The sequence below is a fragment of the Balaenoptera borealis genome, assembly GCF_965194805.1.
Source record: "Balaenoptera borealis genome assembly, chromosome: 1".
Taxonomy (NCBI): domain Eukaryota; kingdom Metazoa; phylum Chordata; class Mammalia; order Artiodactyla; family Balaenopteridae; genus Balaenoptera; species Balaenoptera borealis.
In genome coordinates, this window is record NC_138860.1 from 135,497,013 (window position 1) to 135,522,353 (window position 25,341).

The window sequence follows — 25,341 nt, forward strand, 5'->3', positions numbered from 1 at the left end:
AGCCGTCTTGGTTGAATTTTAGAAGCCAACCATCTTATTTCTCAGATGAGGATCCTGAAGCTACTATAGATTTAACCAATTTACCCAAAATTATCTGAGAGTAAGTCATTCAACCAGGCTTCAGACCCAGGTCTTCTGACTTCAGACACTGTGTTCTGTGAAGCCCCAGAGGTCTCCAAGCCCTCAGGCAGGTGGAAAGTGAAGTACAGTTGATTTTTGTGACATTTGTTTGGAATGAGGAGGTAACTGAACAAAACTGAAGAGAACAAATGTATTCTTTCAATAAATAACAGTCACTGAAAACAGTGGGAAGGCTCTTGGGGATGCTTTTTGATGCCTCTGGAGGTCACTGAAGGATCCTCACCTGGATCTGGGAGATCTCTTGGTATTAATGACCTCAAGTTATGGAAGGTGGTGTGAAAAATGGAGGGAGGACAGTAGTGGAAAGAATATTAGACAGAAATAGGCACTTGCATGGATGATTCTTCTAAAACAGGAAAATATTCTCTTTTCAGCTCCAGGACCCACAACGGCAGTGTCCTACATGTCAGTGAAATGTGTGGATGTCCGTAAAAACCATCACAAGACAAAATGGTTAATGCCTTGGGGACCCAACCAGTGTGACAAGATCCGAGACATTGAGGAAGCGATTCCAAGGGAAATCGAAGCCAATGACATTGTGTTTTCTGTTCACATTCCCCTCCCCTCCATGGAGATGAGTCCTTGGTTCCAGTTCATGCTGTTTATCCTGCAGCTGGACATTGCATTCAAGCTGAACAACCAAATCAGTAAGTGCTTTCTCCCCATCCCTCTCCTATCCTGGAGAATTTCTCTCTTCAGGCTTTTCAGAGCCAGTTATAATAACAGTAAAATAATAGTATTACTAGTGACAATTATCGACTGCTTTCTACTTACTAGACACTTTTCTGAGTACTCTACCTGAATTAACCCATTTAATTCCTAGAGGTAAGTCTTATTTCATTTTACACATAGAAAACTCAGGCATCAGTGAGACTGCCCAAAGTCAGAAGGCTAGAGAGTGGAGGAGCTGGAATTCAAAGTCAGGCAGCCAGAGCCCTGCCCTAACCAAGTTTCATCACCTCTCTAGTGCCGAGAGGGAGCTCATCCTAGTGGACTGATTTGAGGGTTTCTGAAAGGTCCCATCTTTCCAAATGTCTTGTCTGGCTGGGCTTTGAGTGAAGCCATTGCCTTAGAAAAATATACCTGTCAAAATGGGAACAGCAACCCACGAGCACCCATTTTCCCACAAACCGGGTTATTTTTCTAGCTTACTCAATTGTGATTCAAGACTCCGAGGGCATGAGGCATATAAACATTTTGTGAGGAGGAGATTATTGGGTGATTTTGGAGAGGAAGATCCACTTGTGGCATCTGAGGACAGTATAGGGAATCTGAAAATTGAGAGGGAAGAGAACATTTTTTACTGAAGCAGGATCGGGGTGAGAGTGAAAGAGAAAAAGGTGTCTTGAAGACAGCTCTGCCTAGGGCCTGTCCATGGATTAAAGCACTTTTTCTAATTCTAATTTTCCTGTATCAACAATTATCTTGATACACAATCATATTGATTTTACTCTGTTTAGGAGTTGGAGCAGTATATATTCCTGATTGACATTTTATCTGGAACAGATTATGCTGAGATAATTTTTCAGAATGTAGAGTTTCCACCCTACCCCTAATTCCTTCAGTCTCTTACCCATTATTTCAAACTGTTTTTGAGTACCCACTACGGCCACATACCAAATTGATGGCTGGACATGTGGTTGCATGTGAAGACACTGTCCTTCAAGGGGCTTATAGTTAAGTGGAAATGAAAGGCAAATAACCAGTCATTACAGTATAGTGTGCTAGGTGCTGTGACCAAGGTATACCCAGGAGCTGTGGGAACATAAAGAAAAGGCTTCAGAGCAGAGAAAGGGAAGGCTGCCTTGGTGCGCACACACACACGTGTGTGTGTGTGTGTGTGTGTGTGTGTAGAGGTGAGCAGACACATCTTTGAGGCGAGTGTTAAATAGTGAAAACCCTGACAAGGAGTTGGGATGAGGGTGGGTGCAAGTGGAAGAGCACTTTAGATAGAAGTAATGGCTGATGGGCACATCTGGACCTTCATAACAGCATTCAAGTGGTACTTCCCACATCCCTATTCTCTTGCCTGTTGACTTGCTTACTCATTCATTGCTTGTGTTAACATATTTGTTCATTCAAGCTTTATTAAGTCTCAACCATGTGTTAAGCAGTAGGTACTGAAGATACAAGATTGATCAAAGCACTAGGGAAGAAGTGGTTGGGAGAAAGATACTTAAACATACCATAAGGAAAGATAAGTGCTATAAAGAGAGGAATATGCCATATAATGTGTGAGATTCGGGAAGGAAACTTTGCTATGAGGTTAAAAACTGAGACTAAAACTAATGTATATATCTTGAGGTTTGGGTTTTCATATTCCTAATTCTAAGAATGTATTCAAGAAAAGGAGAATTACAACAGTTAGAGGAGCCATGGTAGGCTGACATGGGTAGATTAACTGGCTTATTTATGTTTTGGTTTGAAGGTCAAGGACAGAGTACTCTGTTATCTGGTTGCTTGTTGTATATTTCAGGAATAATGTTCCCAGACTCCTAGCTCCAAGTATAAAGGAAATGATTTACCCTGTAATAGAAATTAAATAATTGTTCTGTATTGACTGTATTAGTGCTGGGTATAACAAATTATCCTGAAATTTAGCAGCATAAATCAATAAGCATGTATTATCTCCCTATTTCTCTGGGTCAGGGATCTGGGTACAGCTTAACTTGGGAATCTCTGGCTGAGCTTCTCTTTTGAGGTTGCAGTCAAGCTGTTGGTCTGGTCTGCAGTCTCATGAGAAGGCTTGAAGGCTCGACTGGGGGAGATCTGCTTCATGTGGTCACTCGTGTGGTCGTTGGTAGGCCTTGTTCCATCACCACATGGGCCTTGCCATGGAGCTGTCTTACAATAGGTCCCCCCCACCCCCCAGTAAGGGCTAGTGATGAGAGAGAGGCAGAGAGAGAGAGAGAGAGAGAAAGAGATGAGAGAGAGAGAGAGAAAACTCAGGTGCCTAAGACAGAAGCCACTCAGTCTTAGAAGTGACATCTCATCTCTTCTACTGTATTCTACTGGTTAGAAGTGAACGAGTAAGTCCAGCCCACACTTGAGGGAGATTATATAGGGCATGAATATCGGGAAATGGAGATCATTGAGGACCAATGAGTTGATCAATCAAGCCTATATGATGAAGCCTCCATAAAAACCCAGAAGGAGAGCTTCCAGGTTGGGGAATCAGAATGCTTCCACGTGGCACCATACTGGACCCCAAACTCCATGAGGACAGAAGCTCCTTTGTTAGGGATCTTGCCCTATGTATCTGGACGTTGATTTGTATCTACTTTAATATCTTTTGTAATAAACCTATAATCTAGTGAATAAATGGGTTTCTGAGTTCTGTGAGCAGCTCTAGCAAATTAATCAAACCTGAGAAGGGGGTCGTGGGAACCTCTGATTCGTAGCTACTAGGTTAGAAGTACAGGTAACAACCTGGACTTGGCGGCTGGCATCTGAAGTCTAAGGAGGGGATCGTGGTATCCTCCAATCTGTAGCCAGTAGGTCAGAAGTGCAGGTAACAACCTGGGCTTGTGATTAGCATCTGAAGAGAGGGGCAGTTTTGTGCGACTGAGCCCTTAACCTGTGGGATCTGATGATATCTCTGGGTAGATAGTGTCAGAATTAAGTTGAATTGTAGGACACCCTGCTGGCGTCGGAATTGTTGGATGTGTGGGAAATTTCACGCCCCATCCTTATTGGTGGTCAGAACCTATTACATATCTTAATAACTTCACAGATGAATTGCTTCCCATCAAATATTAATTCTAAATATCAAAAATGCCTATGTTGGTAAGGCTTTAACTAAAACATTGCTATATGTAAATGAAATGTGAATGCATCTTATGTTTTTTTTTCCCAAGTACATCTTCAGGTTCCAAAATATATTTTATCTTCATCTAGAAAAAGAGTGGACTAAAGATTCTTTATCTTAGAAACATACTTTAATTTCTTATAACGTGAGGGTCTGCACTTAATAGAGGCACACTAAAAAATTTTTTCCCAGCGGGGGCTACTCTTCGTTGCGGTGCACTGGCTTCTCATTGCGGTGGCTTCTCTTGTTGTGGAGCAGGGGCTCTAGGTGTGCGGGCTTCAGTAGTTGCGACATGTGGGCTCAGTACTTGTGGCACACAGGCTTCGTTGCTCCGTGGCATGTGGGATCTTCCTGGACCAGGGATCGAACCCGTGTCCCCTGCATTGGTAGGCAGATTCTTAACCACTGCGCCACCAGGGAAGCCCCCCACACTAAAAATTTAACAAGATGAACAGCTAACAGTTCCTTCAATAAATGTATAAAATAACTGAAACCATAGAGTCATCAAGAAAACCAGATCAAAAAATGCTTATTTTGAGCAGTAGCTCTGGGTGGGGGCTGTTGACTTTAATATGAAAATGTTACATTTTGGGTTTATGAGAATATTTTTTCCTTAAATGTATTCTCCTTTTGCTTATGGGCACTAAGGAGGGCATTGATTAAAGAGGAATGGTATGTCTTTGTTGATTGATACAGACACATACACACATACATATATTTTAATTATAATAATATTTATAAGACATGGCAGGTCTGGGTTTTCCCCTGATCCTTATATTAAAGAGTATGTGCAACTGCCAGTTCACTTTTTATATTTTATCATTGTTTGGATGCCTTTCTGACAGCAAGAGATGGGGCAGAAGAAAAAAGATAAGTGTGGTGAACAAGATCCTGTTATATGTGGATGGCTTTCTGTTTATCAGAGATTCAGCTCTAGCAATATTACCTCAAATGGAAGGAAAAGTCAGGACCAATCCTGTTTTTTCTTTAAACTTTCCTAGACAGTCTGTGAAATGAGTTTCAGATTTCAAGTAATAAGAGATTTCACATTTGGACTATGAAATTAAAGTTAGGATTATATATATATGTGTATATATATATATATATATGTATTCAGAGTTTTCATGTATCTTTGAAGGGTCTTTGAGCAGATAAAATAATCTAAGGACTATATATTTTAAAGGACAGTCATTTGGTGCTAAATTTTATTCCATTTTTAAATTTATTTATTTATTTTAAAAACTTATTTATTTTGGGTGAGTTGGGTCTTCGTTGCTTCGCGCGGGCTTTCTCTAGTTGCGGCAAGCGGGGGCTACTCTTCATTGCGGTGTGCAGGCTTCTCGTTGCGGTGTCTTCTCTTGTTGTAGAGCACCAGCTGTAGGCGTGTGGGCTCAGTAGTTGTGGCATGTGGGCTCAGTAGTTGTGGCTCACGGGCTCTAGTGCGCAGGCTCAGTAGATGTGGCGCACGGGGCTTAGTTGCTCCGCGGCATGTGGGATCTTCCCGGACCAGGGCTCGAACCCGTGTCTCCTGCATTGGCAGGCGGATTCTTAACCACTGCGCCACCAGGGAAGCCCTGTTTATTCCTTTTAAACTTTCAATTTAAGATGATACAGATTTTGGCTAGGATTTGAGATCTTGACAATCCGTCAGAAACTGAATAAGCATTGACATTCACTTTAAAAACTGGTCATTGTTTCATCAACTTCAAGATTTCATCAGACTGATGTTTTTCGGAGGGAAATGATGATATTATAGGGTAATTTATAGTAATAAAAGTGTTTAGAGAATGTGTATATTTTATTTGATTGTTGAGAAAGATGATATTCCATGTTTATTATTCAATAAAAGTAATCCATACTTGAAAAAGCAATTCTGAACAGAATCCCTACTCTCATTTTTTAAACATAAACATTTAAAAAACCTACAGTTGTCATTCAATAATAAGTATGAAAAGTAGTAGCCAGTTCAACTTGTAAATGGTGATAGTTTTAAAACTATAGTCTGCAGGATCTGGGAAGGGAAAGCCAGTTGAATAGAATCTAGTTCTAGATGCTTAGAAAGTGGACTTTTCAGTAAATGCCAATTACAGGTGGCCCTCCGTATCTCATCCTTGGATACCGAGGGCCTACTGTACTATGGTACTTTGTATAGGTGACTTGAGCATCCATAGATTTTGGTATTTGCTGAGGGTTGGGGGTGGAGGGTGGTCCTGGAAACAATCCCCTTGGATAACGAGGGATGACTGTACAAATTCTGAGAAGACCTGTCTGTTGAAATCTATGTTTGGGTCACCGCTGACTTTTACCTAAACATTTCAGAGGCATTGAATTAACGTGTTTGTCAGGGCACAAACGTGGGGGTGCTTCTATAGAATTGAAAGAGAGAACTTCAGTTTTTGCTCTGGAGAGTTAGAAAATGGAGGGAGTGTGAGTGGACTAAAAAGTGTCAGAAAAAAGTCAACCTAAACAGCTGGTGTCTGGATGGTTGATCATTGAGAAAAATGAATGCTTATCTATGTGATGGGCTTAGATTGTTCTGTAACAGCAAATTCTGTTATTTGAAAATATCCTCTAGAGTGGGTGTATGTCATTCTTTTTAAAGTGTTTTATCAGTCACTTAATTTATGTATGTATTTGTGAAATACAGGTTTGGGTTGGCTAAAATGGTACCCACTTGTAATGGAATGTCGCTCTACTGATTACAACTGCAAGTCACATACTTAGGATAACCTCAGACTCTCCATGGGGCTTCTTTTGAGGAACTTGGGTGGAGAGATCAAAGAAGGAGGGTTTTTTTGACATGTCTCTACCCAGCTTTCAAATCTACTGTTGAAATAGAAGCACTGAAATTCTTTGGCAGAAAGCCTCAAGATGGATTGATCTGTCTTGAGTAGTAAATCTAGGATTTCAGGGGTCTAAAAATCCCTTAGGCTGAAGAAATACTGATAAATGGTGTGGGATGGGGAAAGCCAGAGCGTTTATTCTGTTCTTAGGTAATGAAGTCATTATGTTTTGCCTCGAACCCCGTGCTGTACGCTATAATTGAGTATTGTCTTACTTGCTTGTTTCATTCTTGCAAATGACTACATGTAACGATGGAATTATTTATATAACAAGTGATTTTTCTTTTCTCGAACTGAAAACATTTCTGTAAAACATTTCTAGTAAAAGAAAAAAGTAGAATGATATTATTGCCCAGTCATTTTTCAAGTTAGATGGCTGAGTGTCCTGGGAGGAAATTGCCTAACTTTTTATGAAATGATTGTGTGCTTCCATTTGTGTATCTATTATAGAATGTTAGTTAGACACCACATGAAGACAGTTAGAATAAAGGAACAATCTACTGACTGTAAAAAGTAAACTGTCATGTTATCTAAAATGATTAGGGGCGAATTTATAGAAGGAAGAAAGATGGAATCCTTTTGTGATCTTATTGTTGACCATCAGCAAGAGTCATGGTTCTTAATTCTATTATATTTTGAGATGCTTCTTGGGAAGAGTCCACAAAGAGAGCTTAATGGGGCAGAGGATTCTGTACACCATAAAACTACAACTACTGTGATGGAACAGACCATTGGTAATATGGTATTCACATAACTGGAATTCCATGCTTCATCAGATAATCCTCTTTAACAAACTATATTGAAGTAAGTCACTGAGAAGAAATCTAATTCTACCCTCCCACTCCCATTCCCCCACCTCCCCTAAAAGAGACCTTCTTTGATTCATGACCATGTTACAGTCTCTATTTATAAGAAACATTTCTGATTGGACAGTTGTTATTACAGGCTGGTGACACCAAGATTTTTTAAGTTACCTTTTAAATTTCTTTACCTGCCCCAGAGTCAAAGTGAGCAGAAGTAAAAACCTCAAAATTTTCCTCTCCTCTCTCCCCTCCCCCTTAAAAAAAGATAAGCTGAAAAAGCTCAAAACACACCAGAAAGCTGTGGCAGACCTAAATGGAGTGGGGTTTGAGGTGGTGGGTAAAGGTAAAGAGGTTGTCACTATTCGAGATGGATTTACACGGCCAGTCCTTTTTCTTATGGAGTCGTGTTTGCCCTTCAAACCAAGGCTAGAACCTAGAACTTACAAGCATGACTCAGTCTTATCTACTGACTTGAAACAGAAAGAAACTAAAATCATGGGAGAAGACCATGTTTTGTTGATTAACCCAGGATAGTGAATGTTAAGGACATCATGTTTGTTTACTCTCATTGATGGATTATCTTTCCCTGTGCGGGAATCTTCAGGCACAACTTTGGAATTAACCATTGTGAACGTGTTTACATTGGCAGGAGCGTGGGAACCTTTGGCGTTGTTTTATTTGGGTGTGATGGGTGTAAGCACGTGACTTGGACGGCATCACTATAAAGCTGTCTGGATCTCTATATCTGGCTCAGTGGTTTTGTGTTATGTATTTCCAAATGTAAAAATCCAGTTGAGAAACAGAGTTGGGCTCTTTCAAAACCTTCCCAAGATTTTTTATTAATGTTTATAGTTTGCTATATCCAGTCCCTCCCGCTTCCTTCCATTCATTGACTTACCAGTCAGTTTAACATTGGAAGCTAGATCGTTTTGGATTGGTCTTTAGTCTTAGCAAAACACTCATCTATGGTGTTGAATAATTTGCAGTAATTGTTACTAGACATCCACTGTGTGATTGCAGACTCTGAGCGTCAGAAGATTGGTGAGAGTGCTGCTGGTCTAATTATCTTCAACCAGGAGTCTATGGATAGGGTTCAAGGGCCACATGAGCCCCTGATACTGTGTGAAATTTTAGTCATATTTACTTATGTGCATTTTGGGAGTAAAAGGGTTTGTGGCTTTTGTCAGGTTTTCAAATGGGTGTTTGGCCCAAAAATGTTAAAGGACTAAGTCCTTTAGTTTACTAGATGAGGAAACCCTACAGTACTTGCCCACTGTAGCACAGCTGGCTGGAGACAGAGCAGGATCTCCTGGTGTATATCAGCCACGTAGGCAGGTGGATGGTACCTAGCAACAAGTAGCTACCATATACAGGGCAGTGAGCCTTCTACCAAACAGTGGCCTCTAAGATTCATGGACAGAAGTTGTGCTGGTCTTTCTAAAATGGTGTATTCTCTATGTTGTTTTTTTTTAAATCTCCCAAGTTCAGGAAATGTAGTGCAGTCTAGAATCTAGACTAGGAGGTAGGCTGGTCCTGTTTATAGTGCCACAGCTGCAGATCACCCACGTGTCTCATTTCCTGCTCTGAGTTTAGAATATAAATGAGGAGATTCTCTTTGCATCCGTAACAAGTATATCCTGGTTACTAAAATAAAAGCCTGGTGACATCAATGAAAAATGGGAACAGCAAAGCCACCAGCAGCAGCAGATTCCTTGTTGGCGCTCCACTATATATAAGGTGTTTTTGTGCTTTTACCTCCTCTTCTAATTTGGGGTATTTTTGTCAATATTTAAATGCCAGTCAATCACCACATAGCTAATATGAGGTTATTTTATGGGGAATCATACCTTTATTTTGGGTAACCTAAGAAAATATGAAGTAAAATTATTTTCTGGATGATGCTTTTCAAAGCAAAAGAAAGTTAGGTAGGGAAAGAAAATCCTTTGTTAAGCAAAGCAGAATTCTACTTGCAAAAGTGCCAGGGATTCTACAATGGAAAAAACCACTTTCTTCAACATCTACCTACTGTCTACACACTGATGCTAGAAATGGTTCCAGTTCCTCTTTTGCTTTAGTAAGTTAGAGCTAATGGTATTAGTAGGAGAGGTAGTAGTAATTCTTTAAAAAGGAAGAAGAGGTTCTGGTTTTTTAATTGTTCTGGTTTAGGTTGTTTCCTAAAGTAATTGTCCAAAGAATCTATCTTTCCTGCCTTACTGGTTATTCATATTATGACCACAAAGGAAAGCCCAGGCCTGACCTAACAAGCAAGATTATGTATTCTCTAAAGGTAAGGGTTGGGGGAAGATTGTAAACATTTAAATTTAGTATCTTCTAAAAAGTTACTGTCAACGTAGAAAAGAGCTTTAATAGTTGAAGTTGTTCAGCAATGGAAAGGCTGTCTCTTCAAGCAGTGAGCAGCCTGTCATTGGTAGTAATCAACCAGAAGCTGGTTGAGGAGGGAATCATAATGATGACCCCAAGTGATAACTTGCATTTGGTGGTGATTTCTTTACAAAGTACTTTTGTACTAGGGGTGCAAAAAATGCTAGGGGTGTCTGTGTTGCCAGCCATTTGCTTTGTCCTCATGTCATTTTCCTGCAGAACTTGTGTCTCTCCTCTCTGAGTGTGGGCTTCCACCGTGCCTGCTGAGTGGGCACCTGGCCACATGATCAGTCCCCCAGCCACAACTGATTGGATTAGGATGGGCCCTTGCCCCAAGGGGGAACAATCAGATTCTCTCTTATAACAAATGGGGATTCACTATTTCTAGGCCCACCTTCATTGGCATTTAAACTGAAAAGTCCTGGGGGCTACCTGGGCAGGAGGTGTTGGAGATGTTGGAGAGAAAAGTTGTTTGGCAGATTGGGAAAATCAGATGCAAAGAGAAAAGTGGAGACAAAGGACCATGGGGTATAATTATGATCAACTGCAAATGATGAATCTCTCTCTGACAGTTTTCTCTTCCTGGTTCTGGTTCCTCAAGCTTGTCAGCACTTTGTGTCCTGAGTTTCTTGAGATACTTTTGTATCCTTCCAGCTAATTTCTGCTTAAGCTAGTGTGCATAAAATCCTGTTACTTGCAAGCAAATCATCTCTGATTAAGACTTTATTTCATTTGATCATCTCAATAGTTCTTCTCCCTTTTAAAATCAGAGGAAACTGAGGATGAGAGAAGCTAAATGATTTGTCCAAAGTTTCCCAGCTGAGAAATAGAGGGGTTATAAGTGAAAGCAATCTTGGAACTCTAGTGCCTTGATCCCACTGAGTCTATGGTGTGAATCCATCCATAGTGCTCTGGAGAGACTTCCTGATCTGAATGGGAAATCATACGAGATGACTCCTAAGGTTCCGTCCACTCTACATCTCTTTTGCTGAAGAGTCCATGACTCACTTAAGATTCTTTGGCTCTATAAAAATCTCATGAGTATCCCTTCAGCTTTGTGAATCAGCTACTTCAAAGACCCTGAAGTGTAACCATTTTAGAAGATGCTGCTGAGTGGGGATGGATGCCCCTTTGTTAGTGGGTGAACTTAGTGTTGAAATGAATGAGTTTTCTTGTCTTTTATTTTGTTACGTGTTACCTTGTGTTCATTTCTAGTCCTTGGGTAGGCAGACAGGGTTGGTGTACTGGAAGTGTATTTTTAGTCTGACATTAAAAAATGTATCATAGACACCAACACAGGAAACAGTTTTTAGGTGAGTCAGTATATAAATAACCTCAAAGAGTTTTCATAAAGGGATGGTAGATCTTTTAAATTTAACAGTCCAGCTTCTGAGGCCCCCTTCCCAATGTCCTGCATTCATTTATTGCTTATTTATTGGGCTTCTACTATGTGCTGGCATTTTTTACTCAGGAATTAAAGTATGAAGGTAAGTCTTTATCCTTCATAATACAGTTTCAAAAACCATCATGACCCTTCTTTGTTTACTTCTCTCTGTCCTGAAAGACTGAATTTTGAGGGCAAGGACTGTATCTTGTTCATCTTTGGGTCCCTAGCACAGCCCCAGGCACAGTAAATACTTGAGATGTACTCAAAAGAATTAGGCGCTCACTGTCTAGTTCAGAGAGAAAGAAACAAGAATATCACACTAATGTGTTCAGTGCTAAGTGCCCAGAATATTCCACGAACACAGAAGGGGAAATGATGAACTAACTGCGAAGATAGTTTTTTAACTGAGTCTTGAAGGGTGGAGTCTTAAAGGAGATGTTGGAATTTGTGACTCTACTATCTGATGGCAAAGAAACAATCCAAGGGCAGCCTTATTTTGTTCTGGGAAGCCAGAGTTTTTGGGCCAAATCCCCGACCTATCACTTACAAATTATATGACACTTTTGGTAAGTTTGTGAACTTCCTTATACTTCATTTATTTTATCAATAGAATAGATATAATAGTAGTACCACCCTTATTAGGATTGTTTTAAGGATGAAACTAGAATAAAATACATGTGAGGCTTTTACATAGTAAGTGTACAGAGTAAATGCTCAGTAAAGGTGAGTTATTATTCTTGGACTTGAGCAGAGAGAAGAAATGTGAGTTCCGGAGAGAATATAGTAGCCCAGAAAGGGAGGCAGCAGGGTCAAATGTGCAGAACAAGGACCTGGGTGGATGATGGCCTTAGGCCTTTCATTACTTCAGGACAGTGGTTCTTAACTTTGGATCAAGGACCTTGACCTTGGGAGAAAAATGTGCATAAGCTCCATTCAGATATTTTGTATTCATACTTCAACAGAAGACCTGAAGGTCGTCTGTGGAATTTAGAGATTTATGAATCTCAAGGTAAGAGTTCCAACTTCATGGTATAGGTAGACCCCATGAGTGCCAAATTGCATGTTGATCACCACTTAAGCAATTGGAGAACACCCTAAAATAGAAGTTATGGGAAATTCTCAGCATCCTTAGGAGAATATGTCCACAAGGGATGATTTAATCTTATTTGACTGTAAACATATGAATATGTAAATTAAAATGTTTGGGAATAGAGTAATAAGTCAAGATGGGAGCGGAGGTATGTGGGTGACAACCTTTTAGAGGTCTGCAAACTGAGATTATAGAAGGTATGTGACTTCTCCAAGGTCATCTGGTTTGCAGCTGAGAAAGGCAGGACTAAGACCCATATTTTTCCACCGTGAAATACTGTGAAATGACGTGTTGTATGCAAAGGACAGTAAATTTACTTGTTAGAAGAATTCTAGATTGGAGAGAAAAGATAAGCTCCTGAAAGATAGAGGGGCCAGTCGGTGAGTTGCCTTGATGACCGGGCTAAGAAATTTGGAGTTTGATCCTTGAGAAAAGGAATTGAAAATCACATATTTAGGGCTGAAATGAAATGTGGAATTCAGGATTTGAGACTCATAGCTTGTCCTTTGAATTATACAGCAGCTGGAAATTGAATTTCTTTTTTTTTCCATCTGGACTTCTCGCATGGTGGTCTTCCCGACAGGAGGGCATCTGTGAACTTTTTAATGGGAGAAGTCGTAAAGCTGGGTTAGGGCTGTGTTCGCATGAGGCTGGCTTCCGAGGCAGGTAAAATCGAACTCCCCTTTTTCTTTTCAGCTACAGACACAGCCATTGCTGCCACCACCAGCTGAGTGACTCGGAATCTAGGGGTTGCCAGTAATTGTGGGTTTTAAGTCACAGAGGAGAAAGATAAGAGGCAAGCAAGGCTGGTTTTTTCACAATTAAATGTTGCCTCTCGGGCTTCTCTGTCGGCAGGAATCCAAGAGGTCAGGACCCACCAGCCATATTATTTTTCTCCCTGGCTGCCTGCTGTCATTCTTATCCCCTCCTCATTCATGGGAACGAAGAAAAGGTGGGTTGGAAATAAAAAGCTTGTTCTAGCCTACTTTTTCCTTTACGAAACTTGTCGGAAACAAAGCTTTCCCGTGAAACAGACGGGATCCCTTCTGGTAGCTGGCTTTTCCTGCCAGCAACACAAAAGTATTTTTTTGGGGGGGAGAGAAACCATTGTTGAAATGCACTTTTGTCCTTTTATAGTTATGACTTTGTTATTTCTCAAGGACTGCCATGGACTCTGGTATTTTTGTATTTGTTTCTGTTTAACTCATGTTAGTCAAAATCAAGTTTTTATCCCTGGTTGCTCCAACTCCATTATAAGTGCCCTGAGGGCAGGAATTGTTTTACTGTTCTTTGTTTTTACTGCAGTGCCTCAAAGGTAGAAGGCAGTTAAGCAGCTAGTGGTTTAGTTTTCTGCATTCATGAGATGTTAGAACTAGAAGGACCTTAGTCATCATACGTTCAACTTCAGTATTTAATGAAAAAATATAATGTGTACAGTGACTTACTCCAATCGTACAGCTAATTAGTGGCTTTTCTAGAGCAAGAAACAGGTCTCGTCCCCGAACTCATGACATGATAGGAAAGGCCTGGAGTGGTGGAGGTGGGCAGACCTGGTTCACAGTTTGCCTCCTTCCCAGTTTCCTCGTTTTGAGATTGCAGGTGATCTTTTATATCTGGCTGGCATCTATGTGCAGCTGAAAATGTCTGCACGTAATAGGCACTCAAAAATGTGAGCTTTAGAGAATCATTGTTTTATTTCTTTTTAAAATACAAGACCTCCTTTATAAGAAAACACATTTCTTTTTTTAATTTTTATTTTATTTATTTTTTATTTTTTTATGTCTTTAGAATATCCTTTATTATTATTTTTTTAACATCTTTATTGGAGTATTGCTTTACAGTGGTGTGTTAGTTTCTGCTTTACAGCACAGTGAATCAGCTATACATATACATACATCCCCATATCTCCTCCTTCTTGCATCTCCCTCCCACCCTCCCTATGCCGCCCCTCTAGGTGGTCACAAAGCACCGAGCTGATCTCCCTGTGCTATGCGGTTGCTTCCCACTAGCTATCTATTTTACCTTTGGTAGTGTATATATGTACATGCCACTCTCTCACTTTGTCCCAGCTTACTCTTCCCCCTCCCCGTGTCCTCAAGTCCATTCTCTACGTCTGCGTCTTTATTCGTGTCCTACCCCTAGGTTCTTCAGAACCTTTTTTTTTTTTTTTTTTAGATTCCATATATATGTGTTAGCATACGGTATTTGTTTTTCTCTTTCGGACTTACTTCTGTATGACAGACTCTAGGTCCATCCACCTCACCACAAATAACTCAATTTCGTTTCTTTGTATGGCTGAGTAATATTCCATTGTATATATGTGCCACATCTTCTTTATCCATTCATCTGTCAGTGGACGCTTAGGTTGCTTCCATGTTCTGGCTATTGTACACAGAGCTGCAATGAACATTGTGGTACATGACTCTTTTTGAATTACGGTTAAGAAAACACATTTCTGGGATCTCTTTAATGTCAGAAAATGTAGCCCGATTGCTGTTGTGAGAACAACTTAGGAGGGAGAGCAGGCTAATAGGGCTCCTGGTTGGGTGCAGCGTCGAATTGACTACAAGTGGAAACTGGTCCTGCCCCCAGATAAGAAAGGCCACAAGTGCAATGCCTTTGCCTGGGTCCCATCAGCCCTCGCTGGAAGGGCGTTGGGTTGCTTCGTTCAGCAGTTAGTGAGGGATGCCTGCTGTGCCTGCCTTGCTGGAAAAGAGGCTAGACTGTAGCGGGTGGGAGGGCACGAACGAGAGTCCACGGGCCCAGCTTGCTTCAGGAGCGAGATAAACATAAACGACGGTAGGCGATGCAGTGGGAGAGGGGGAGGCCAGGGGCTGAGGGAACACAAGAGGCACGGGCACAAGGCACGCAAGGGGACGTTGCCCAGGCCTAGTGTCATTCAGAGGCAAGTTTGCGGAGAGGTGCCTAGAGAGACCTACAGAGATGAAGGGGGTGCCAACATTACATGAAAGGAAAGAGGCTTTCAAAGGAGAGACTGAGGGAGACGGCTGGAGAGGAAGGGCAGAAGAAGGAACCTCCTTTTAGTACTGGTGGCTTTTACTGAGGGAGGGGCCGTTGAGGTCTTCGGGGCCCAACCCAGGGTCCTGGTTTTTGGTTACACTTCTTCTCTCTGTCTCACAGACACACACACCTTCTCCACCCTCTTTGTGGTGTTATGAGTCCAACCGTCTCCTGGAAGCCTGAGCAGGAGCCCAACATTGTCCCGTTGCTGCCCGGAGGTCAGGGGATGCCCTTGCTGATGATCAAGGGGAGGACCTGCTCTGCAAATAGCACCCCAGTCCCGTCTGCAATAATTCCCCACCTAAGCCGCACGAAGCACATACTCTGTGCAAATAACACTGGCCCGACTCCAGCAGTGACACAGCTGTTGAAACAGCTTAGTCACCGGGGCAATGGAGGTGGTGTGGCTCGGGAATGCGGGGTGCAGCGATCTGACATTTAGCTGGCTGGCAGCCGCCCTGAGAGCCAGCACGGATCTGTGGGAGAGCTGCAGAGAGAATCTGCTTCCTGCCCACAAGCATTCCCTTGTTTCTTTTGAAGCCCAACCATAATCCCCTCCCTGGGCAGGGCAGACTGGGGAACAAAACGTTTTGGGACTGAGGAGAGGAAAAAAGAAAGGGTGAACTCCTTTGAGACACCTGGTTTCTTTCCCTTAATGATCCATGTTAATTTCCTGGATAACTTTTTTTTTTTTTTTTCCCCTGCCTCAGGCTAGGCAGAGTGTGATTTAGACATGGTGATGGTAGGGCGGGGCAGAGGGGAAGAGCTCATTTATCTAGAAAATGGAGTGAGTTTCTTAGCTTTTAAGGTATCCAGGTGATGTAGGAAAAAGTTAAGAAGACAAGTCCTGGCCCTCCTGCCTTGATCTTGATTGCATTTCTTCAGCCGTTTCATCTGCCAGAGCTCCTGTCTGAAGGACTCTGGGCAGATCTGGGCACACTACTTCACTGGTTTCATCTGGATTTGAGGAGGACTAATAAACTGCCACAGAGTGACCCCATTCCTCTTCCAGCCCTTTGAAGAAGTGACCTTTGTGTTTTCTCTTTATCCTGGACTTCTTCTGCACTGTTTGTTTTGGGAGTTGTTAAGTTAAATTAGCCATCCCTTTCCTCTCCTGGTTACTGTATGAGAATGCAGCTGTCAGTCTGTGAACTCCGCCATCGTCTATTTTTAGATTCAGTGTGAATGAGGCTCTCTTCTCTAATTGCATTCAGAGAGAGAGAGAGAGAGACAGAGAGAGACAGAGAGAGAGGGAGAGGCAGGTAGATTTTCGTAACCATCACATTGGCTATTATTCCAGATGCTCTGTGCACTGATGGTGTCCTGGGGAGAAAGCAAAGAAACCCACTGTGTGTTTCCCTCCCTTGGCTGTCAAGTTTGTTTTCACTCCACATTTATGTTGATTATGGTCAAATAGGAAAGAGCAGTGTTGCCACATTTGCTCTCCAGTGTTTTAACACTTGCCAGCTTGGATGGTTCTGATTTCTCTAGCTTTTTTAGGAAAAGATTGGTTCATTGTTGAGTTCAAATTCCTTGGAAAATGGGGAAGGTCCTTCTGGTGATCTTTACTATGAGATGAAATAATCTTAAACATGCTGAAAACTGTGTAAGCGCAGCGGGCCGCAGTTTCTTCTAGGTCTCTCTACCTCTTCCCCCACCTTATCCCACTCTGCCTTTCACACAGCTGCCAGATCTCTTTGCTTAAACATCCTTCTAAAGAAAATGCTGGGACTTCTCTGGTGGCACAGTGGTTAAGAATCCGCCTGCCAATGCAGGGGACACAGGTTTGATCCCTGGTCCGGGAAGTTCCCTCATGCCGCGGAGCAAGTAAGCCCGTGCGCCACAACTACTGAGCCTGCGCTCTAGAGCCCACGAGCCACAACTACTGAAGCCCACACGCCTAGAGCCCGTGCTCCGCAACAAGAGAAGCCACCGCAATGAGAAGCCCGCGCACGGCAATGAAGAGTAGCCCCCACTCGCCACAACTAGAGAAAGTCTGCGCGCAGCAACGAAGACTCAACCCAGCCAAAAAATAAATAAATAAGTAAAATATTAAAATAAATAAATAAATAAAATGCAGCGTTCAGAGCATGTTTCTTCTCTTTGTCAGAAAATCCTTCCTCCTCTCAACCTTGTCTGTTTTCTCCACTCCTTTTCCCATTCCCTGCTGTATTGAATTAGTTGATTTCTCTGACTACACTGTCCTATTTTTTGCTTCCATGACTCTTTAGGCATGCGGCTCCCTCTGCCTATAATTTCTTCTCCTGCTTCCTTACCTAGTGAACTCTTACTCATCCTGTGATTCACAGTTAAACATCATCTCTTCTAGATGAGATAATCTAGAAGATCGTGTGTTCTATGCTGCATTTCTTGTCCCCCTACCTAGCACTCTTGACATCTTTGTGCTCACTACAGTCATCCCTCGATATCCCTGGGGGATTGGTTACAGGATCCACCTGAATATCAAAATTCATGGACGCCCAAGTCCTTTATATAAAATGGTGCAGTACAGTCAGCCTTGTATGTCTGCAGCTTCTGCATCTGTATATAGAGGACTGACTGTATATAACTACTTTAGATGTACTACCCACATGAGATAATACTTATTTATGTATATGCCTGCCATCCCCACCTTACTGTGAACAATCGAGGGCAATGACTTTGCCTCGTATGTCTTTTTCATCCCCACTATTGTGCATAGAAACTAGTAGGTGCTTAAACATATTTGGTGGAGGAAAAAATGAATTGGATTGGATGGTCCATTTAGAATTAGAGGTTTCAGAGGTATATTATTCCATCTTGGTGGCCACACCAGCTGTTATGACTTCCTGTTATGAGTTCCTGATGGGCTTCTTTTCTGTCCTGGAAAAATAGGCTTGAGTAGATTACCAGAGACCTGACGTGTTATACCCAAATGGGTGCTGTACAGTTTTTCTTCTCTGAAGTCTCTTGCCAGTAGTTCCATCTATTCTCTTATCCCTGTAGACCTGGGCAGGCATGATACACACCTCAAAGACCCATCTTTTTATTGCTTTACTTAAACCTTAAACTCTAGAACAGGTCAGAGAACTATTTGGTTTCTAGTCCCTGCGGCTACATCCTTTCTCCTCCTTTACCCCTACTAGTCGTCTCAAGCAGAACACTCCTGCAACCCCATATTATAATTCAGATGGAGCGGGAGGAAGGAGACGGTGCCTCCCTCAGGCTCCCTCCCCTTCCACCCGGTCCCGGGAACAGGCATGTTGCTTCTTGATGGGACCCTTGGCCAAATTTGAGGAACATCCTTTTTTCTGAGTGTGTGTGTGTGTGGGAGGGGGGGTGTGGGAGAAGGGAAGCAGGCAGTGGGGAAAAGAAAGTGAATGCCACCAAAACAGAGCAAACTATAGACTACGCACGTTTGTTATAGAGGTGATGGAGTGATGGAGGGAATTTTGGATTGTAGGAATATTTGGAGAAAGAAGAATGATATTCATTAATTTGGCAAATATTTAATGACTCTCTGTTTTGTAAAGACATGGGTGATATAGCTGTGACTGAGGTAGTCCCTGGCTTTCAGGAACCTCTCAGTCTAAGTGAGAGGTGGGTAGGGAAAGAGATACAGGTACGTAGTCAGGTAGTTGAACTGCAGTAGGATACGTGTTACAGTGCTGGACACACAGGGTACTGTGCGAGCAAGAGGGAGGGGCACTTCATCCGTTTTAGTGGGTGAGGGAAGGTGGGAATGAATCTGTAGAATTCTAGAAGATGAGGAGGAGTTGTTCTGGCATGAGTGGGAATGCCAGGCACTATCTGCAGAGTACTGTCTGCAGCCCAGAGGCAAAGAAGCTCTTTTGTAATTCATCCTCTCAAAGGGGACACCTAGTAAAAACCTGGTGTGCAAGCAGGAACCCCAAGTGCAGTAAGTGTAGGTAACCTTGAGTAGCAGACTTTAAAAAGCAGTCAGCATTTACTGAGTGCTTACTGTATGCCAGGGCTGTGCTGAGTGATGAACACATTTAGTCCTCACAGCCATAGGAGATGGGCATATTGTTATCCCCCTTTTATAGAGAGAGAAGTTCAGTGGCTTGCCTACTGTTGCACACCTTGCCTACTTGGCCACCGAGTGGCCAAGGTGGGCCGTGATTCCAGGCTGCGTCTCTCCAGAGCCTGAACTCTTACCCATCTTCCAGGCTGGAGGCAGGATGGCGGGCTAAGGTGACTAGTCTGGGGGGGCAGGAATAGGGAAGGGTTTGCAAGATGAGACCCTGGGATGCTAACCAAGAGTCAGATCTTAGTCTCTTATGCCATTCAAGGAGTTTCAACATTAGACTGAGGGTAATGTAAAGACATTGAAAGTATCTCAGAAATCATCTATCTGGCTACAGTGTGAAACACAGGCATGGGGCATGTGTTTGCGTCATCTAGACCAGAGATGATGGTGGCCTTGAACACGGGGAGTGGTGGTGAGGAGAGAGACGGGGGTAAATCTGCAAGACTTGATGAGCTGAGAGAATTGACCAGATTTGGTGGTTTGGCTTTCTTTTCTGAACCACAGAAATAAAGCCATCCAGTGGGTAGTGAGCGTGCAGATTTGAAACTTAGGAGGGGAATCTGAACTTGAGAGGTGGCTGGTGTCCCAAGAGCAGATGAGACCCCTCAGGGCAAGTGAGCTGAGTTGGAAGGGGAAAGAGCTACTCTACAACCCAGTGAACACCAGGATGTATTTTTTCTATATTCTGTGGTCCTGCAGATTCATTTGTTTACAAAACATTCGATGCCCCAGATACTTTTCCAAATGTATAGCCTTTAAGCAGTCCAGTAGGGCGCAATAAGCGTGAGTGGATGTTTTCTAACTGCAAAGGGCCTGATGTGAGGAACATTCCCCCATGCCCTAGTCATGTTTCATAGACAGCTTACTTCAATTAGGAGATACTGCTTCAGAATATAGCAAGGGATCATTCTGATGATGCTTAGAAAAATGTCTTCCTACATGTGGAAAATATTTCTCCACAACGCAAATGCTTGACGTGATGGGGGAAAAATGAGAGAGGTGGTGTGAACTAAACTGTTAGGCTGGTTTGCAAAATAATTGTACTCATTCATTTTATAACTGCTTACACCCAGGCCTGTAGGGCATCTTAAGAAAACAGCTGAGACCAAATTTATAATTAGCTGAGTCCATTTTTGCCAGACCTAACCATGGATATAGGACAGGGTTGGTTTTGTTATTTCCTTAATTGAAAACGTCAAGAAAATACAAGCCAGGTCAGGGAGTTTTTGATCAGGGTAGGAATGCTGGCATAAATAACCCCAGATTATATGTCTGCAGGAGGCTGGGAGGAGGCTGGTCTGTGCGGCCTCCTTCTGAGGTTACCCAAACAAACCTGGTGACTGGCAGCTCCCCTATGTAACGTGGGAATGCATGTGAGCATTTTGAAATCTCTTTAATTTTTTCCCAGAACAAGGGCCCAGGGAAATCAAGGTTTCTCAGGGAACTGAAAAGCTTTTGACAACCATAAAATAATTCTTTATTAACTCTTAATGTAACTTGTCCTCCCCCTTTTCCCCTTTATTTCCAGTTAAATGATCAATAATATAACATAACCATCCTAGGACTGGATGGAAAGGGAGTGAGTATTTTTAAGTACCTATATGCCAAGTGGTCCTGTCAACAGCCTTGGGAAGTAGGTCCCACTATTTCTATATTGCAGAGGTGGAAACTAAGACATTTCAGGTCTCTTAGCTAGGAAGACATAAAGATTAAATTGAAAAGCAGATCTGTTTGGCCTCCAAACTCTTTGTACTATCCTGGCTGGCAAATACCTGTTTCTAAAAGTGTAAGTAAGAAGCATTTTGATTACTTTCTTTCTTTTTCCTCAAGGAAAGCTCATCTTTCATCACTTCAGCCCCTCCTCCCAGGGGCCATTCTTACATTAAGCAGCTGCCCTAGGTTTCTTGAGGTGCTCACACTGTTTTCCTAGCTATGTGTCCCCCCCACCATTTTTGGCTTATGCTAAGGACTTGCTCACCTCTCTGGCCTTCCACTTGTCTTCAGAAAACTGATTGGCAAACACTTTTCTCATGAAGGGCAGGGCGTTTTAACTCATACGGAGATAAATGCTTCTTAAGGATATGATTGGTCTATACTTCCCAATATGGAAAGGCACAGATCTTTCTGCTTGTAATGATACTCTGCAGCCTGGATCTGCTCCTCCGGAACCCTGGAGTGCAGGTTCCTCACATCAGAGCACTGCTCCCATAACAGGATGGAAATACCCAGTGTGTCTTTCCACACCTCCCTTCCCGGTATTGAGAATGGATTTTCCCTGCAACCAAAATGTGTCTCCAAAGCCATTTGAGAAACGCGAGGTTCCGACAACCCACAGGATAGCAAAGCTGCTAGTCTCGTTTAGGTGCGGAAAACCATGCATTTCAAATCTATAAATGCCCTATGCTGATACTTCACAACTTTACCCCATGGAACTGGTATAACCAGCGTCCTTGTTTTATAGGGAAGGTTCTCCAGGTGCCAGAGGTAGCCTTGGCCTTGCTGCCATTCTCCCAGGGAGTTCAAATTGGATGCTTTACTTTCATTATCTCTGTGGGGAGGAGAGGGGTGTCATGAGACCAGTGTTTTATTACATGCAACATAGTCATTAAAGCTGAACTTTGTTTCCGAGTCCATTGGAGACAGAAGAGAAAGTGATTCTGGTGGCTGACTTCAGAGCTTTGCTGCGTTTCTCTGCCCAGTGTTTTCCTTTTTCTGAGTTTTGTGTTCCAGGTTTGGATACGGGTTCATAGTGGGAGGTTCCATGTCCCTGAAACCCGGTAATTATTTTGAATTAAAGTAAGTATAAGACTGACTTTCACTTCCCTAATAAAATGATAAAAACAGTAGCTAACCCTTCATGCTTTCTGCACTATTCTAAGGATTTTTTATGTAGTAACTAATTTAATGATCACAGAATCCTAGGAGGCAAGTCCTATTCCAACAGGGTAAGGAACCTGAATGTTCATGGCAGGGTGGGTAGGGGAGATCACAGAGTCAAGCCAGCGAAGGCTCGAGGGCCACTTGAACCGGCCATTCTCCCTGTGGTTTCTGTAAGAACTATACGCCATGACACTCTAGAAGCTTGAGCGTCTGATGTTTCTAGGGGTAAAGCTTTCCGAGTCTTGGCTTCTCTGCCTCACAAACAGGAATGATAACACCTGCCCCCAGATGGCAAAGGAAGGAAGGAGGTGATGTGTGAGGATTAGGCAGAGCATGTGGTAAAGTTCATGAACCAAAATAGAAAGCTTTAGAAAGAACTTTGCCTAATGCTGAAATGGAAAGAAAAGAACGGTGGTGTGGGGGGAGTATGATAAGTGTCCCCCCAAAGAATGACACGGCTTGCCTGATGTCTCACTAGCTGACCTGCGCAGAGGTTTTGTTTCCTTTTATTTTTAGCAAATTGGTTATTGACATTTAAAGATTGAGAGATGTTGTATAGCCATCTGAGTTTCTGGCTTCTCTTGAAAGAAGCAGCAGGTCTGGTCGGAGGACCTGTGCTGCCTTACGATGATGGCTGGAGCTGAAAGCAGCTGCCCCCAGTCCACGGGGCTCACTCCTGTCCCTGACTACACACCTGGTTAGGGCCAGATCCACAACATGAGCACAAGCGTCCCCAGGCTTCCAACTCCACACTGGGGGCGTCGCATCACTCTCCTCCAGTCAGTTTTCTGAAGTAATGCTGTATTTCTCTCCTGTAGAAAGTTGTGTTTGGTCAGAGTTGAGTGGTCTCTGCACGCAGTGTGTTTGATGCAACTGTTAAGTTTCTTTTGAATTCTGTTTCTACCATCAAAGGTAACAGAGGGTGGTGGGGTCTGGGGTGATCCGGACTGAGGTTTAAGGCCCAGCTCTGCAATTACTAGCCACGTACTCTTGGACAATTTATATAACTAACCTCTTCTTTATAGGATGGGTGTGAGGGCCGAAGGGGACAGTGTACACGCGGAGACTTGCTTTTATTAAAGACCTACCTATTCATATTTTGTGACTAGTTTGAGGGGCTTCTTTCATCACAAGTTACCCAGTTTTCTTTAAGCCATACAAAAAAGATGGTTATCTTTTAAGACAGTTTCAAAATACTTCTCTTTCTCATGTTACCAACAATAATACAACTTCAGGCAAGTCACTTCCTATCTGAGAACCTCGGTTTACTCACTAATCAAAAGGAAATATCCATGCCCACTTTATAAGTTGTTCCATGAGGTCATTTAAATGAAAGCACGGAAGTCACGAGGGCCTAACACAGAGTAATTGTACATGAAAACAGTGTTTAAAATTTTTCTTTGTTTTTAACAGCATATTTTAAAACAGTCTGGGGATTCCCAACAGGTGGCAATAACTTTTAAAGCAGGGAGCAGGCCAGGAGGCCAGTCTGTCTGGCCCTTTCTCTCCCTGAATCACCTGCTCTGTACCAGGCCCACTCCTAACATTTGTGGGGCGCAAGGTAAGAGTACCTATGAAGGCATGGCTGCCACATGTCTAAATATTTTAAAGTGATGAACTTGGCTTAGCAAATTGTTAAGCCAAATAAGTCTTATCATCCAATTGTAACAAATTTACTTTTGTAATGCACTGGAAGTCTGGATGTGAATTTAAGATTCTTGGATGCCTTGGAATTCTGTGCCAAAAATGTGATGGACCAGGGAGTGTGGGCTTCTAGATGTCTTTTCTTCCCAACCCTGGCTCCGTCCCATACAAAGAGTGTGTTTCTGTGTGGACACCCCACGCTCCAAGCTCAATCTCTGTCCATATCCTCCTCCAAACAGCAGCCCTTTGAGCAATCCTGAGCCCAAGGGTACACAAGTAGTTGTGTAGTTCCCTCTGGGAGGCCAGGTCTGAGGGAGAGGTCCCCCCAAGTCCCACGATGTGGAAGTAGGCTGAGAGCTGTCTGGGTATGTATTCTGGGGTCCTGAGTTCCTGGACCATGTTCTAAAAATTGGGGGAGGGGATAGGCTCTTGATGGACATGTCCCCTTCACTTCAGGGTCTTCTCATCTGGAGAGGAAGAGAACAGCTGGAAAAGGGCCAGACAGAGCGGGACCCTTTAAAAGTGTGGCACCCAGATTCAGGGCCCCTCCTGCTGTGTTGTGTCTAAGGCCAGTGCTGCTCTGAACCCTGGTCCTCCAAGGAGCGCAATATGAGAATTGATAACTTCCTTTATACCTTTCAGATTTATACTGTTGAGTTCTGTGGTTCTGGAAGTGCCCTTTCGACAGAGTTGAAAGTCCCAATTCCTAATCACAATGTTAGAAATGAAAAGGAGGTACCCTGGTGCCTAATATGCAACTCACAGATGGGAGCTCTGCTCAGTTCTTTCTTTGGACCACTGAGGCTGCCAAGTGACAAACAGTTGTAGCCATTCTGGTTCTTAACCAAGAGGATATACAAACTCTGAGCATTGCTTCTGCCAAGCCAGACGTCCCACAGTTTCTTATACAGACTCTTATCCATTCTCAGCCCTGGGTCTCTGCACAGCCTGGTGTCCTCAAGTCCAGAGTCTCCTGGACTATGTGGAGATGGGAAGATGGATGAGAACTGGGGTTCCAGCGATTCTGTGTACAGACTTTGACTCCGCTACCCTGTTGTCAACATCTTTCCTCTTCTGTCTTATGCAACACCTGGTGCTTTCCAGTTCTAAGTGTCTTGGGGGTCTCCGCTACCCTGTTGTCAACATCTTTCCTCTTCTGTCTTATGCAACACCTGGTGCTTTCCAGTTCTAAGTGGCTTGGGGGTCTATTGGACATGTTGGCTCACTTTTCCAAAGTATCCCTTCTGTGGAGTTTCGGCTGTGCCCATCTCTGTGGCTGTCAGGAAATCCTACTCCATCTGTTTTTCATCTT

General features: G+C 42.9%; 1 protein-coding gene across 6 annotated transcripts in view; it reads left to right on the forward strand.

The window, feature by feature from the left end:
- WLS (Wnt ligand secretion mediator) overlaps positions 1–25,341 on the forward strand; it is a 106,353-nt gene that overhangs the window by 36,444 nt on the left and 44,568 nt on the right. For 4 of the 6 annotated variants that reach the window (XM_082358027.1, XM_082358029.1, XM_082358028.1 and 1 more), the window contains exon 2: positions 516–788. The exons of the other annotated variants lie outside the window; for them this stretch is intronic. In XM_082358027.1, coding sequence (XP_082214153.1) covers positions 516–788 — 273 coding nt within the window. The remainder of the gene's footprint in view (positions 1–515; positions 789–25,341) is intronic. 6 annotated transcript variants of the gene reach the window in all.